Source organism: Bombus affinis, chromosome 16 (assembly GCF_024516045.1).
Source record: "Bombus affinis isolate iyBomAffi1 chromosome 16, iyBomAffi1.2, whole genome shotgun sequence".
In the NCBI taxonomy this organism is placed as follows: domain Eukaryota; kingdom Metazoa; phylum Arthropoda; class Insecta; order Hymenoptera; family Apidae; genus Bombus; species Bombus affinis.
The window spans coordinates 2,467,758-2,484,066 of NC_066359.1; the positions used below are offsets into that span (position 1 = coordinate 2,467,758).

The following is a 16,309-nucleotide window of genomic DNA, read 5'->3' on the forward strand; positions in this document are numbered from 1 at the left end:
GAGTAAAATGAGAAAAAAAGAAAAAAAGAATTGTGTCAAATCGTTTCAAGATGATGATGTCTTTGCATAACCGTATATCGAAATAACGAAAAATGGTGTACGACCTTTTTTAACCATACATTACCTGTAAACACCAATATACTCGATCTATGTTTATATACGTGTTTTATATTAACAAAGAATACATAAGGCGACAAACAAAAAAACGTTACGTAACTGAAAAAAAAAGACGTATAGAGAAAACTGTATGTAATGATACCAGTAGAATCTGGATAAAATATACCATACTATCTACAAAAAAAACGAGCGTTTTATTTCTATGAATGATTCAATACTTAATCTTTGTTTTTTTGTTTTTACACAATTACAGGTTTTAAAAAAGCTTTTAGATTAGGAATACAGAATGCAGGGTTTACTAATAATATGTTGACAGTGCTTTCATCAATGATGTGTGATGGCACTATTCATAAAAGACATCAGGAAATGAAGAAGAAAATATGTTTAATTCAGTTTTTATTTGAATTTTTAAATGTATATTTATATTATGTATGTATACTTTGTTTAGTTAAAGGAGTATTCTAGCCTAGACTAATATTTATGTCTTTATTTATGCTTTTTACAGAAGTGCACAGTAGGACTAAAAAAGTAACAGACTGTTAGACAAAATCTGATATAACCTAAGAACATTACATATATTTACAGTATAGTAATTTCATAAAAAATGATTACTGTTATTTTATAAACTATCTTATATATTTTACACATCTTTTTAAATTAGTTTTTCATGACTAGTTATGTAACATTATAATCTTCAAAAGCTCCACATTAATTTGGTTATATACGCTCCTCATTATCAAAAAGATAACCTAGGTGTGTTATCTTCAATTTCTCAATTATATGCATATGAAATATACATATACTCCTCGTCAAAAAGATTAGATATCTTTAATTTCTTAATGACGTGTGCAAAGTTTTTCGTCTGTAACGTATAATATCAAAATATTATGAGTTCAGAATATGCGGTTCGTAGAAAATAATTAAAAATATTATGAGGTTTAGTGTGTAACAAAGAAAAACTATTCCATACTAGGGTTGAAATGATAACACACTCTGTTAATATGTTTAGAAATTGCTCAGTAGTTCATGATCTATCAACGAGTAAAGATTACAGTACAATATTATATAAATTTCTAAGTATGTAGGACGCAGAAAAAAAATTAAACGAGTCTAAAAAAGACCAAATTCTTGAACTAAAACAGCAACAGTTATCAGTAACAAAAATATCGAAAGTAATAAGATAAAGTCGTAGAGTAATACACAATTTCTTTAAAAATGTTGAAGATTATGGCAAAAAGAAAAGTAAGTGATAAGCGAGCAATTTTGTGTGTAGCTTGCAACTCGCAGTTAACAACGAAGCAAATAATGGAAAAGTCTTCTGTTAGTGCCAGTGTTTCAATCGTTCATTGAGTTCTACTATCCTGCAAAGATATTAAGAGGCTAAAATTGAAACAGAAATCTTCGTTAACAACGAAACACAAAGTAGAACGTTTACGCTTTGTAAAAGAAAGAATGCATTGGAAAAAGAAATGGAAAAGGGTACTATTTTCAGACGAAAAAGATTCAACTTGGATGGTCCTGATGGGTTAAAATATTATTTTCATGACACAAGAAAACAAACAATGTCAGCAATTCGACGACAAATAAGGAGGAGACAGCGTGATGGTTTGGGCCGGCATCGGTTATTTCGACAAGACAAGTATCAAGTTCATCATTGAGAGAATGAACAGTGTCCGATACATAAATTTAATCAAAGAACAAATAAATAATCATGCAGGACGCATTTCTGGACCTGATTAAATTTTTCAACAAAATAATGCACCTGTACACACATCAAGATTGGTCCATTCATATTTTAATGAAAATAATATATCTATTTTGCCGTAGTCTGCACGCTCCGCGGACCTTAATATTATTGAAAAGTGCTGGGCAGAACTGGTTTACGGCGTATACGCGAATAGAAAACAGTATCAACACGTACAAGAATTTAAAAATGCTATTGTACGCGAATGGGATACGTTAAGTCAAAATTACAGAAACTATATAAATCGATACCAAATCGTATAATAGAAGTAATAGAAAATAAAGGGGGATGTACCCATTATTAAATAAGTATATATGTTTGATAAGTAATTATTGTTAGTTACAATTTATGTTGATTATTATTTTCTTATCGTACATGTGTTATCATTTCGTCCTTAAAATAAAACAATTTTTTTTTGTTATGCACTAAAACTCATAAGATTTTTAATTATTTTCAACGAACCGCATATCCTGAGCTCATAATGTTTTGATATTAAACGATACAGACGAAAAACTTTGCACACGTCATTAAGAAATTAAAGATATCTAATCTTTTTGACGAGGAGTATATGTATATTTCATAAGCATATACAAATTAAACTGTAAGTTCTGGAAATATATTTATCAAAATCTGGTCCAGAAGAACATATGCCAGATGCTTATTAAGTGGTGCATTTTGTAACGAGTCCAAAATTGAATCCATTATTTCAATCCATGGCTTATAAAATACCATTAACCAATAAGGCAACAAACCATACAATCCTGTTTTTGCTATTTCATAGTAATTCCGGCGATTCACTTGAGATGAATCCTTCTTCTCACACAATACCTTTGTGTGCAAAAGTTTTACCACGGTTGCTGCACGACCACCGCTTAGAAGTTTTGCCAAAGCGTTGTAAAGTAGAACGTTGACATATGGATCTATTTTCGCGCGTGATGATGAAGCAATCATCCATAGAACTCGAGCAATCATCGATGGAACTTTCAGTAATCTCACCACTGAAATAATAATACTCACCAAACTCTATTTATACAAGAATAAGGCACACATTATAAAGATTTATAAGATAAAACATTTACCAGCATCTACAATACAGAAAGAAGCACCCTTAACGTGAGAACGTTCTAACGAAGGAGGAAGTAAAGTTCTAAAATTAATATCCAAATCAAGATTGTTTCCAAATACTCCAAACTCAAGATCACGACGTCCTTTTTCCTCCGTTTCCTGTACAACTGATTCGTTCGCTGGCTCAACTCCAATATCAGTATATTCATTTTTAATATTAGTCGAGGCCAGAAACACTGCCAGAAACTTGTCCAAATTTTGACCTTTCTCTTTTCTTAATTTGTATGCCATACTTTGATACAATATACCAATATCTGGCGTGCTATAATTTGTAAAGTAAGGCTTCAAATTTGGCACAGTCAAGAAATTATATAACAACTCGCTACTCCTGAGCACTGGTTTTGATAGTAATTTTTCCAGGAAATCTTCATATCGTTGTCTATTAATAGCACACGATGAATGAGGATTCTTTCTTGATGGTAATGGCGAGTCGCTCAATTCTTTGTCACCATGAAACTCTGCCAATCGTGTTCGTAAAATGTAGAAATCTTGATCACGACGTAACACAGTCCAGGATTTTCCTTCGGAAATATTATTGACAGCGATGACATAATAATATAATGTTTGATTATCTCCAGTTTCAATGTGCGGAATATTGACTCGCCATGTTGTTAAATTTCTGTGGGAACTGTCATCGGAATATTTAATCTCGCTATAAGAACGGGAAGGGTAATCTATTTCTTCGCCTTGATATATATCTTGATATGACATCCCGTCTATGGTTGATAATCTCAGAACGTCAATCTTTGGAAAATGGTTTCCAATTTTTGAGGATGCATTTGCGGATCCACTAGTAACGCTTTAAATAAAAATTAGACACATTTTAAGATATAGGAAGTAAAAACTCGCCTAATTATTTTAAGCAGTGTATAACGTTGACAAATGTACATGTTATTATGTCTATAAGAGCAAAAAGATTACCTCAATCGTGGTGACTGCTTAACTCGACTTGGAACTGGTTGTCCGCATAATAAATCATATAACTGTAACGTAAAATAAAGAAGGAATTATTATGAGAACGGTTATATAGGAAATAAAGAACAATTGCTCTTCGATTTTCTTACTTGATAGCTATGATGGAAAGATGGTAGGCAAGTAGATTCTAATAAAGCATGCGCTTCTTGATGTGCTTGATAAAATGGCCGTGAAGTCCTCATTTCCTGAATCTTCTTTGGACCTCTTTCTAAAACTAGAAGTGTTGTTGACATACAATGTAAGAACTGGATATTTTGTAGCATGTTATGTTCATAATATATAAATATAAATTGCACATGTATTGCAGGTGAACTCTCAAAACGAAGTATTCTTACTTTGGCATATGCCCATGGATATATCTCCTGGTAAATGTAAGTATTCTGGACCTTCAGGATCCAAATATGTTACATACATATTTTGAATATCTGTGTACAAACTACTCTCTGCGTTCGAACTCATTTCTGGATTTAACATACGCTTGCTTAGATCATCTGAAAATAGATATATATATTGAAATTTATCAAATACTTTTACTACAAAAAAATTTTTAAAGGAAAATTTAATCTGTGCTACTATTTTTATCTATTACTATGTATAAATATGTATTTACCAATGTCTAAACAGAACTGAAAGAGATTCATAGGGCCATTCTCTTTTATGTGTTGCATAAACATGTACAATAAACGTGGATCATTTAAAACTTCATCCAAAGAGGGTTTCAGGTGATTCTGCGTGTTTTTTGGCATCATTGGAATGGTCATCCAGCATTGCAACATTGGTACATTAACTGCATCCACTTGATTAGAAATTGAAACATCGCGATGAGTTGATAACGCGACTAACGCATTTATATTGTCTGGATCAGCAATCGCATCTATTGCTGGCAGTAAAATCCAATTGGCCAAAATTTCTCGAAGTATGACCTGAAAGTAAAATACAGATTTATACTGCCCTTTCCACTCTAATCATTATCATCGTCAAAAAAAAAAGGAATATTTTATAATCACGCTAGTGTTGGAATTTTTTATAGCTGATTACACCAATCTCAACAACAAATTTTGTGCTGAAAAATTCAATCGTTATTCTAGCTTCTTCCGCTTACGAAAGAGCTATATGAGTATACAGAGTGAGTCAGCTAAGAGTTTCTAGTAGGTGGGCGCGTAAAGGTCACGTGAAGGTCAAGTTCGCTTTTTTAAATGAAATCATACATTTTTTAATACACTAAACAATACAAATCGAAATTCTTTATGAAAAAAAACTATTAATCTACTTATGTCGAAAACTATTAGTTCAGCAGATATTCTAGCTTTTATTTTGTAAAATTTTTCGTATGAAAGACAAAGGAGGACGTAAAACAGTTACTCAGGATAGTGTCCATGAGGTGACTACTTTTCTGCATAATTACCAAACATTTTTCAATATAATTAATACTAATATATAATATAATATATAATATAATAATTAATACTATACATTAAAACATTTCAGCTTTCACTCTTAGTTGATTCACTCCATATATATTTATGCAATATCAGGAAAAAGGGTACGATTAACAACCTTTTAACTAAGCATGTACTTATTAATTGATACTAGAGTGAGCAATAGGAAATTATTGAGAACATAAAAAAAGCAGAAAAATCCGTCGGACAAGATATATCTTTAATTCATCGAGGAAACAGAAGAAAATAAAACCAAAATTTTATCGAGAAACCACAGCTTAGAAGGATAGAATGACAGAAATTAAAAGAATAGAAAAATGTGTAAATTTGATTCGCAATCTTTTTTCAATCAATTTACATTATTAAATACAATCCTTTTAAACATTCTGATAACTATGAAATGAGAATCCAAAGATTCGCTTAATATTTCTTCCCTCATTATTCCTTTCAGCAAGATCCTGTAATTTTATAAAATCAAAAAGAATTGAAATATTTGTAATAATATTATGATAAATTATTATACTAGATCCTTGATTGGTCAAAGAATTGATCGATTTGAAACAACTAAGAAATGCAAGAAGGTGTGAGTGTATGACATTCATCGTAAAAGTGGAAAAGCCGGTAGTAAAACAACAATAAAAGTTATCTCCGAATTTAATGAGCAGAAAAATTGATATACCTGAGTGGCAACAAGGCTGAAAACATTCACACAGGTAAACCCTATAATAAAGCCTCGCATAAATAACGACCAACTATCGAATAGTTTATCATATCTTGTTATTTATGTGCACGTGTTATCTTTAAGGAACATACCCATGCGACTAAATACGTGTTCTATGATAGAAACTGCAATATAAAAATCGAGAACATCGGAGTCAACTTGTCAAAATCGAAAGAGAGTTCAAAAGGCGTAAAGTAAACGAATATACTCGATAGAAGTCACCATGCTTGTACTTTCTCTGCTGGTTGTCACGGTTCTTGGCATTTGTAAGTATTTGATATACATTGATATATCCTTGCATGGAAATTGGATCATCTTCAACTTTTCCCTCTCTTTTTTATTTTTATTTTTATTTTCCTCGAGACAATCCAAAATATATATTCCTCTCGTTATTTTGACATGGAATGAATATTATAAGTAGTGTGTAAAATGATTTTCAACGAAGAAATATATAATAGGACAGAAGCATTAAAAAGAGCAGGAAGATATGAAGAGAAAGCCCTAGAATAAAAAAAAGGAATTAGTAAAGGAGTGTATAAAGGAAAGAGAGAGAAACTGGGGAAATGGCCATGAAAGAAAAAGAGCAAGAAAGAGAAAGAAGAGACTAGAAGAGGTGAGAGGGGGAGGGACGCAGATAGAGGCAAGAGAGGAGCAAGAAAGAATGACAGCAGACCAAATTATAGAAGAAAGAAGAGAGAGAGAAGCAGAAGAGAGGGGGAAAAGGATAAGGGAATCTAAATATAATATACACTACAAAAATATAGCCAAAGAAAAATTACCAAAGTACTTAGAAGGGGAGGATGAAGTGGAAAGACAGAAGAATACTGGCAAGATTCAGATGTGGAAACGAGACCAAAGCAAGGGAATACTGGAAGGAAGAGGGAGAAAAAAGATGCAGACTATGTGAAAGGAATGAAGAAGACCCGAGACATGTAATAGAAGAATGTGAAATAACGGGAGGACCAAAGGACATAAGAAAAGTGCTAAATGAAACAGGAGAAGGTTTGACAGAGCTGAAAGCAATAATAAAGAAGAGAAGGGCAAACGACAGGAAGGATGCACAGCAAGGAGGCTAAAGCCCAAAGTTGCAATAGTTTTTAGTCATTAGTAGTTAATTTGTAGTTCCTAGTTTTAGTTTTTAGAGAATAGGATAACTAAAGGAGTGCAATAGAATAGAGTGGGAAAGAGGGGAGGTAGATATATAAGAAAAGAAATAGACATAAGAGATGTAAAACCGAATGTCCGTCCAAAGCTGAATAAATATATAGACAGAAAAAAGAACTAACGTTATAATAATTTCAAACAAGAATCATCCAATTGTGCCATTAGTTACGGATCATTCTGTATATTATTTGGACTGAAACTCCTTTATATCCTCAAATATTTATTAACTAAATATCCTTTTTCGTAAAAATTAAAAAAAAAAAGACTTCGATGCCAAACCAGATTGTAGGAAAAATGAACATGAACACATATGTGGATCACTTTGCGATCCAACTTGCGATAGTAACGGTCAGGAACCGAATCCTTTATTGTGCCCTAAAATCGTAAATGTTCGTAATTATTATTATTACAATATCGATACATTCACGTCATAGTATCTATATTCTGACAATGACAAATTATATTCTGATAAATTCTTTTCAGGTATGCAGTAAACTCACTAAAGGTTATAGGTGTGTAGATGGCACTGTTCGAAACAAAAGGAACAAAACATATATACCTTTGGATGGTTGCCCATAGCAAACACGCGCATTACTTATAATTCATCCGAATTGATCAATTTTTATATGAGGTTATCAACCTCGCATTATCATACATATATACATACATATACATACATATAAATTTATAATTTTATAACCCATGAGAAGATAGCATAAATAACTGAATTCCAAAAAAATGTTATGTAACTGAATTAATGGAATGATCAGCATAACATTTCTCAGTATTTATAAGGCGAAGTAACTCTTTGTATTATATCTGTATATGTATCAATAAACAATGTTCTTAAAACATATTTAATGTTTATTAAATAAAGATGAGCGATTTAATAAGAAATATCTCCTTAATCCACATATAGACAAACAAACACAGACGTACTCAATTATCACCAAAAAATCGAATGGCTGAATGTTGAAAAACATTGATACGTTAGTACATCGATATTTCAGGAAGAAGAAAAATGTCAGGAAATGGCAAGGCAAAAATGAAACAGGGGAAACTGGTTTTTTAATATTTACCTACTCACACGCTAAAAACACTGGCTAAATGTATGCATAAATCACACATATTATACCTACACGCTACACACATACGTCTAAATCATACAAGTTCGACTATATAACCTCCACGTGATGTACGTTGGATTATTCTAATACCGGCGGCACACTTTTCATCCAAAATTCAATAAAACGGCGAAAGAAAATCGTACATCAACTTTATATGAGTCGTTGTAAAAGGAAGACCCCAATTTTCAAATCCGTGATGATTCTAATCGCCAAAAAAATTGTTAATGCCTGTAGAATCGATTGAATTTGACAGATTTTCGAAACGGAGAAACATCTTCGCTATCCCACTCTGCCACATGATACAAGAACTTTGTGGGATAATTAAAACAAGTATTCCAAAAATAGAGGCTTCACACATCAAAACGAGCCCAGAATGATCGTCGATGTTTTCTAGTTACGAAGTTAGGATAGTTGAAATATCATCAATTTTTCGGCGAAAATCGAGCGCTCCTTTAAGCATACCAGTGTATTTTCGTACCGATCGTAGAAAAGCTAAGTCTTTATGTGCACACCTAATTTCTTTACTATTCTAGGCTTTGAATACATGTAGAAAAATGTTGGGTTACTTATTAAAGTCTTTACAGTATTATACAACTAGCTTCTAGACAAAAGATAGTTACAAGTTACAAGTGTATATGTCGCGGATAAATGGGTGTAATAATATGTTATCTTAGGGTTTCGATTGTTCAGTTTTGACGCACTGGCAATGGGAGACCAAAAACAGTGTCGAAGTAATTCCGAACAGAAGTTAGGCCGACTTGTGCATTCTTTTGTCTTACTAACTTCCTAATTCTACTGCATCATATCATCGTCTCCTCTTAGTTTTGTCCTTCTCGCTCTTACTACCACCATTTCTTTCTTCGAAAATTATTTCACCTTTGTTTCATTCTTTCTCTTTATCTGTCTTACTCCTTTTATTACCACGGTCTTTTTCCTCCATTCTCTCTTCCTTTTTTACTTTTTCCATTCCAGTTCCCTTCTTTTCTTCTCCATCTTCTTTCTCCCTTTGACCCACTTCAGCGTTTCCTATTCCTCTCCCCATTTATTCGTTTCCTCTTTCCATATTCTTCTGTCTTCCATCATCTCTTCCCTCCATTCCTCCATCTATCTTCTTCTCTCCTCCCATGTCTCCTCTTCTAGCCCTTTGATCTGTCCCGCCAAGTTTTCTATCTCTCACCGATTCATCTCTCCTTTCACTTCCCCTTTTGTTGATCTCTCCTTTTTTCTCTCCTCTTTACTGTCTAAGAATCTCAACGGTTTACCTACCTTCTGCCACCTACCTACCTACCTTCGCGCCACTTCAGTGCTCTGTGTTCTTTCTAACCTTACTATTTTATTCACCTCATACTACTCTCCTTTCTTATTCTGATCTCACTCTCGCTTTTCTGCTATCTCTATTGTTCTCTTCTTTCCTTCGCCTCCTTCCTTCCTCGCTACACCCGTTTGCTCATCTTTACTTCTTTGTTTCTGTATTTCTTTGCTCTCCAATTCTGCACGTGTTTACCTTACCAGTTCTTCTATAACTGAAATTCAACTCACAAATTCCGTAGGACTGATGATTGAGTCGAAAGGGAACTTTAGCTCGCTTCGTATTACATCTTACTATATTGCTTAAAGAACGTGGCACGGAGTCACACGATGACTCTTCGTGATGTTCTCATGATTCCTCGGTTGCTTATACTTGTACCGTGAAAATCCGAAAATTTTGACATGGGAAAAAATTAATTTCCTCAAAATGTTTGGTAAACATTGTTCATCGAATGTTCTTACAGCTCAATGCTAGCCGTGTCTTCCATATCGCTTTAGATAAGGGATATTCTTGACTAAAAGGCGCTTCTGTTCTCTGTGTGTATTTGAAGAAGTTCAAGGCGGCAAGAGCAGAAAGATATACTTCACCCAAACACACACACTCGTAAAAATGAAAAAGTCGGCTCGATATATGTGTCACCTTGTAAAAGAACAACAGTTGCTATCTCCACGTTTAATGAACAGGGAAATTGGCATACCTATATGAGAAGATTAATAACATTGACATGGCTAATCTTGTAATAAAAATACAAATAATGATTAATGATAAAACCTTACATAAATAACTACCAACTGTCAAATAGTTTATCAAATCTTGTTATTTATGCGCGTGTGTTATCTCCAAGGGAAAGAAACATACGACCAAGTACGTGTTCTATGAGAGAAACTGCAGTATAAAAATCGAGGATAACGGTGTCAACTTTTCAAAGTCGAGGAAGAGCTCAATAGGTGTAAAGCAAATACTTCTTGTCAGTCACTTGTTAGTCACTTCTTGTCAGAAGTTACTATGTCTCGATATCTAGTAGTTTCTCTGCTTGTTATCATGATTCTTGGTATTTGTAAGTATTTGGTATACGTTGATTTATCCTTGAATGGAAATTGGATCATCTTCAACTTTTCCCTTTCTTTTTTATTTTTATTTTCCTCGAGACAATGCAAAACATTATTTGGCATGAAATGAATATTATAAGTAGTGTGTATAATGATTTTCAACGAAGAAATATATAATAGGACAGAAAAAAGGAATATTAGAACTAAATTCTCTAAATTCTCACCTTGGAATATCTATGGTGTTAAAAAAAAAATATTTAAATAATTTAAGAACATATATACCAAATATAAGTAATTACGTTTCGTATATTCTTTGCTACTGTAACTAATTAATATCCTTTATGTAGTATAAATTGTTTACATATCCGTAAAAAGAGATGAGTATTTTTTTATTTGAATAATTACGTTTTCTTGTTAATTCAGATACTGAAGATTTTATTGTACAAGGTGATCCGTAATTGGTGGCACAGAGTAAATTTAGTATAGAGTGGTTCTAGGAGAAAAAATAAGGGGAAAATATAGAATAACGTTTTTTTATGCGACATTTTTTTCAGGCATGGGTAAAAGTGGGAAGAATCATTTTTTTAGGAGATTTCAATATCACCGATATGTTTTTGAGTAGAATTCTATATCTCTCCCCACATAAATACCTTGATACTTTTGTATAGAGAATAAAAAATATATTGATGGCCTTGAAATCTCTTGAAAAAATAACCTTGAAAAAAAATTCTTTCCATCGTTACATGTGCCTCTTGAAATAGTTTAACTTTGTTCTGAGAAGTTCTCATATCATCCATATAAGCATATAAACACAAATAAAGTAGATATTTAGATGATCTCATTTAGTTGAGACACTCTGTATATCATTCGGACTGAAACTCCCTCATATTCTCAAATATCTATTAATTACTAATGTAATTTTACGAATTCTGTGGGAGGGTCAAAATTATATTTTTTTCATCTTCGTCTATGTTATTCTTAAATACCCGAAATTAGATTCAATCCAAGACTCAACTGCCGGATCAGAATGTCCAGAAAATCAACAAGAACACATATGCGGAACACTATGCGAGCCAACCTGTAGTAATCCACAACCGAATCGCAAGTTTTGCCCTCGAATCGTGAGTGTTTACAATTATTAATTATTATTAATACGATATCAATACACTGCACCATGATATTTGTTTTCTGATAATAAATTCTTTTCAGGTATGCACTAGAGCCACTAGCGGCTGTAGGTGTGTAAAGGACACTGTTAGAGACACAAACAGTACACAATGTGTGCCACTGGATCAGTGTTCGTAATAAACACACGCATTATTTGTAATTGATCCCAAATGATCAACTCCATTTTTATATAAAGTTATTAGCTTCACATTATCAAGGTATAGAATTAGTATACGATTTTTCAGAGAAGAAATGCTATTTTCATAAATGTATAATCTTATAATTTATGAGTAGGTAGTATAAATAATTCAATTCCAAGGAGAATAAAATAAAAATTTTATGTATTTTAAATTATTGAGTTGATCAGCATAGTTTCTGAGAGTTCATAGAGTAGCGAGTAGAATAACAATTTATATGTGTATACATCAATAAAGCAGTTCTTAAGGAATATTAAATATTTATTAAATAATTATGAGCGATTTGATAAGAAATATTCTCTCAACCCACGTATGGACAAATCTATTTTTACACCGACCCTAGAAAAACTTAGTCGTTTATGTCCACGCCTAATTTTTTTACTGTCCCAAACTTTCAAAAAACATAAAAAAATTCTGGGATGCTGATTGTAATCTTTACTATATTGTACAATCAGTCAAACATTTAAAAATTTTCACAGGAAGAATAAAAATTTGCTTTGAAGGAATTCACAAGTGAAATTTCGTTTAGGGTATATCATAAATAATTTATGAAAGAGAAATTCACAATGGTCTTCTCTTAATAATTATTAGTTCAGTTATTTATTATTATTATAGTTAATAATAATTATTAGATTTATTAGTTAGTAATAATTAGACATTATTAGTTAGTAATAATTATTAGATTTCATAAACGTTTATAAATAATTCTATAAAAGCTTACCTTGTTGTTAGTAGACACATGGATGGCAGGCAATAAATATGGTATAAACGCTGTTACAATTCCTCTCAGATAATTCAGCTCTGCCTTACGCGAGTAACTCGCTGGATGTATCTCACGACCAAAATGGTTGATCAGTTGATTTCCGAAACAAGATGTATCCGACAAATCCTTCATCTTTGTGCGTAATGTTTTCCAGTCTTGAGCATGTTGCAATATTAGAGGTATTAAATGGTAAAACACCACATTGGACACGTCTGTGCGAAGCAACCGAACTGCAATATCTTTCGTTGCAGTAGCTGTAGCCAAACGAAGCTGTTGTACGAACGCTTCGTTCGTCGAAAAATCCGAGTACCATGCGCAAACATATTTCTGCAATAAATCTTCCAGAAGCTGTGGAAACAAATTTTATATCTATTCTTCTTTTCGTTTATATATGAATCGTGACAGTAATTAAATAGGAACTTTATTTGTTAATTTTTGCCGAAAAATTTTAAGGTAAAATGGAAGTGCAGTTACAGAAACCCAATTAGATTTCATTACAGCAAAAGATAAGGAAATAAAATTGTCGCAAATTTAATTATTACAAAGATGAGAGAAACGAAAGCAAAATTGTTGCAGAAATAAAAGGAAAATAAAAAAAATTAAGAAACTTTACGTAGCATTGAATTGCAATGATTAATTACTTGTTCTAATGCATGGTCAAGATCCTTCGGTATTTTCACTTTCGTCGAATGTGGTAACAATTTATGTCTCTTGCAGCTATTATTACTGCAAACGCTGCACGGATCCTTGATTTCATAGGTTGGATTAAAACTATCGCTTATTGCATTTAAATTCACGAGTGCCACGCCGACATACTCTAATATAACGAGCCCATAAAAGACACTGGTTATATAGAGACAACACACGATAAGTATCCAAATGAAACTGAAATTCGTAGATAAATCAGACAATTATTATATTCTTTAATTGAATAATTTAAAAATTTAAATTAATTCTGTAATGTTACGTAAACTTGTCGCTTATTATATTCCTTATTTTTTATTAACAAAAGAATTAATAAAATGTGGAAGGATTTCAGCTTTTGACGCTGTGACAATGATAGTAAATCTACCACTAAATCTGTACAGTCCATTAGATTCAGAAAAAAACTTAATAAATCTTACACAATTTCTATTTGCGTCAAAACTGTACCAAAGATTATAAACTGTTTAGTTAACGATTTAGGTAAATGAGTAATTGTATAGTGTAGCTAATAACTAGACTGTGGATGTTTATGCATTTATGAAATATTTAAATATGTAAAAAATTGTTGAATATACTATAAAAATATCCAAAGTAGAGCGCATACTAGCATGTATATATTAGAAGAAATGATACAATCAAAAAAATATAAGAAATATAATCAAAAATAACAAAAAACAGATTCTTCTTGAAAAAGCTGTGAAAATTTAAAATCATCTAGAAGGTAATGGAATACATAATAGAATGTACAAGTTAGTTAATAATGCAAAAAATCAGAAATTGATGTAGTTCGTCTGCCAAATAAGCCTTACAATTTCATTAATCATTATATGATGCCAATAAATCTGAAATTCTGCATTACGTTACATAATCCATAAACTTAGCTTAACAATATTTTTGTAACTAATGATATTATTATAAGTACCCAATATAATCTTACATTTTTTATCTAATTCGTAACAGGTTGCTCATCATACAAAATTATGTATATACTTGTAAATGCATAAATGTATGCATATTATTACCAGTTGCCATACACTAACTTGTTGTCCATTATGTTCAATTACATGTAATAATATAAATAAAAAAAATTGTTAAATATACAATTTATCATTTATATAATTGTATAAAATCTTTATATAAAAACAAATATTATTTTTTATGTTCACTTCTACAATAAAATATTACTACTTTAAAAACATAGAGTGATATTTGTACAATAATTTAACACAAAATTACATAAAACTAGAGATACTGTAATAGTAAGATAACCTGATACCAAAATAACAATAATCAAAAGACGTAAAAAATAAAAGATTAAAATTAAACATATAATTTACTAATAATAAAATATAAATATTTAAATCACTTACCTTTTGAATACGATCAAAATAAACGCAATTAGTATGAAAACAGTCACAGAAATTATTATATTACACACATTAATTATCGTTTTACAAAAGTCTTGTACTTTAAAGACAGACACAAATGCCATTATTTTATTAAAAATTCTTCTTTCTCGAATTATGATAGAACATTGTAACCAGAGCAAAAAAGCACGTAAACATTTCAAATATCAACGAACTTCAATACGACGTTTTAGCAGATAACTCAGTATTAAGAAACCACGTGACAAAAACATTCAATCTATGTATATATATAACTTCGCAAAATTACGAATACGTAGCACATAGATAGTTTTAATTTTAAATATTTCTTTGTTTCTTAAATCACGTAATGTAACTATTAATAATAAGCAAATATCTTAAGCTTTCTACAAATTTTATTTGAAATTTTTTTATGAAAAATTATTGACATTTATTTAGGTTTGCATGATATATTTCTTACAATGTTTTTATATATGTAAATGAATTACACAATTGTTAATAAGGAATTTCTCTCATTTATTTAAACATTTTCTTATACTTCGAGAAAATTAATAAAAGTTTTTACTGAAATGTTAATATACATGTACAATACAGAATATACACAAATACTAAATGACAGGTTTAAAAAATTATATTTGTTAAAAATATTGTAATGTGTAATACAGTAAGAATTTTGTACACAAACTTTCTGGACTACTTGTAAAAAAAATATAATTTTAGTTAAGCAATCAAAATATCATTAACAATAATACTTTGTGTAATAAAAATATCCTTTTTCAATTAAATGTTGTTTCCTTTTCTATTACTGTTTCCAAAACGTTACTTTTTTGTACATTTATGAAACATTTATATCCTCAGTTAAAATACAGGAATGGAAGATTATAAGAGATGTATTATCATTTTGTTTCGCACTTTGCCTTTTGTTCTGATTCTTGTGATCTTTTAATAACTTCCCTTTTCAAGATCTGTGCTTTTTTCCTTTCTTCCTTAGTTCTTAATCGAGAATTTCTTCTTTCTTCCCTTGTCCTTACACGATTTCTTTTCGATATTGGGTCTGGGACAGCTGTATGAGGTTTTAAAATACTAAAGCACCTTGGCTCCTTCGATTTCAATAATTCTCTACGTTGTTTCTTTGACAATACTGGAGTTGTTGTAGAAACAACGAATAATTCTGAATTATCACGAGCAGCAAAAGAACCTAACCTCTCTTCCAACCGAGAATCCTCCAAGAACTTATCAACGTCTTTCATGTCTACATATTTACGCCATGCTATTTTGTTCTTTTTGGAAACTCTACGTTTTTTAGTACTAGCCGCAGTCAT

General features: G+C 31.3%; 2 protein-coding genes and 2 long non-coding RNA genes across 4 annotated transcripts; 3 read left to right on the forward strand and 1 right to left on the reverse strand.

Moving 5' to 3' along the window:
- Positions 1 to 589: 589 nt before the first annotated feature.
- Positions 590 to 15,233, reverse strand: LOC126925571 (sorting nexin-14-like). The gene is made up of 9 exons (XM_050741259.1): positions 14,973 to 15,233; positions 13,539 to 13,782; positions 12,856 to 13,245; positions 4,572 to 4,884; positions 4,297 to 4,452; positions 4,051 to 4,175; positions 3,908 to 3,969; positions 2,941 to 3,785; positions 590 to 2,859 (listed from the first exon to the last, which is right to left on the reverse strand). The coding sequence occupies exons 1-9, from the start codon at positions 15,092 to 15,094 to the stop codon at positions 2,456 to 2,458; spliced, it is 2,661 nt and encodes an 886-aa protein (XP_050597216.1). The 5' UTR covers positions 15,095 to 15,233; the 3' UTR covers positions 590 to 2,455.
- On the forward strand, positions 6,099 to 6,995 carry LOC126925578 (uncharacterized). The gene is made up of 3 exons (XR_007714005.1): positions 6,099 to 6,113; positions 6,206 to 6,387; positions 6,580 to 6,995. It is a non-coding gene; the product is annotated as an uncharacterized LOC126925578 (long non-coding RNA).
- On the forward strand, positions 7,383 to 8,141 carry LOC126925579 (uncharacterized). Its single transcript, XR_007714006.1, has 2 exons — positions 7,383 to 7,674; positions 7,769 to 8,141. It is a non-coding gene; the product is annotated as an uncharacterized LOC126925579 (long non-coding RNA).
- Positions 10,611 to 12,392, forward strand: LOC126925577 (cysteine-rich venom protein 6-like). The gene is made up of 3 exons (XM_050741273.1): positions 10,611 to 10,778; positions 11,767 to 11,891; positions 11,980 to 12,392. Exons 1-3 carry the CDS (start codon positions 10,727 to 10,729, stop codon positions 12,073 to 12,075), a joined length of 273 nt encoding a protein of 90 aa, XP_050597230.1. The 5' UTR covers positions 10,611 to 10,726; the 3' UTR covers positions 12,076 to 12,392.
- Positions 15,234 to 16,309: the final 1,076 nt, after the last annotated feature.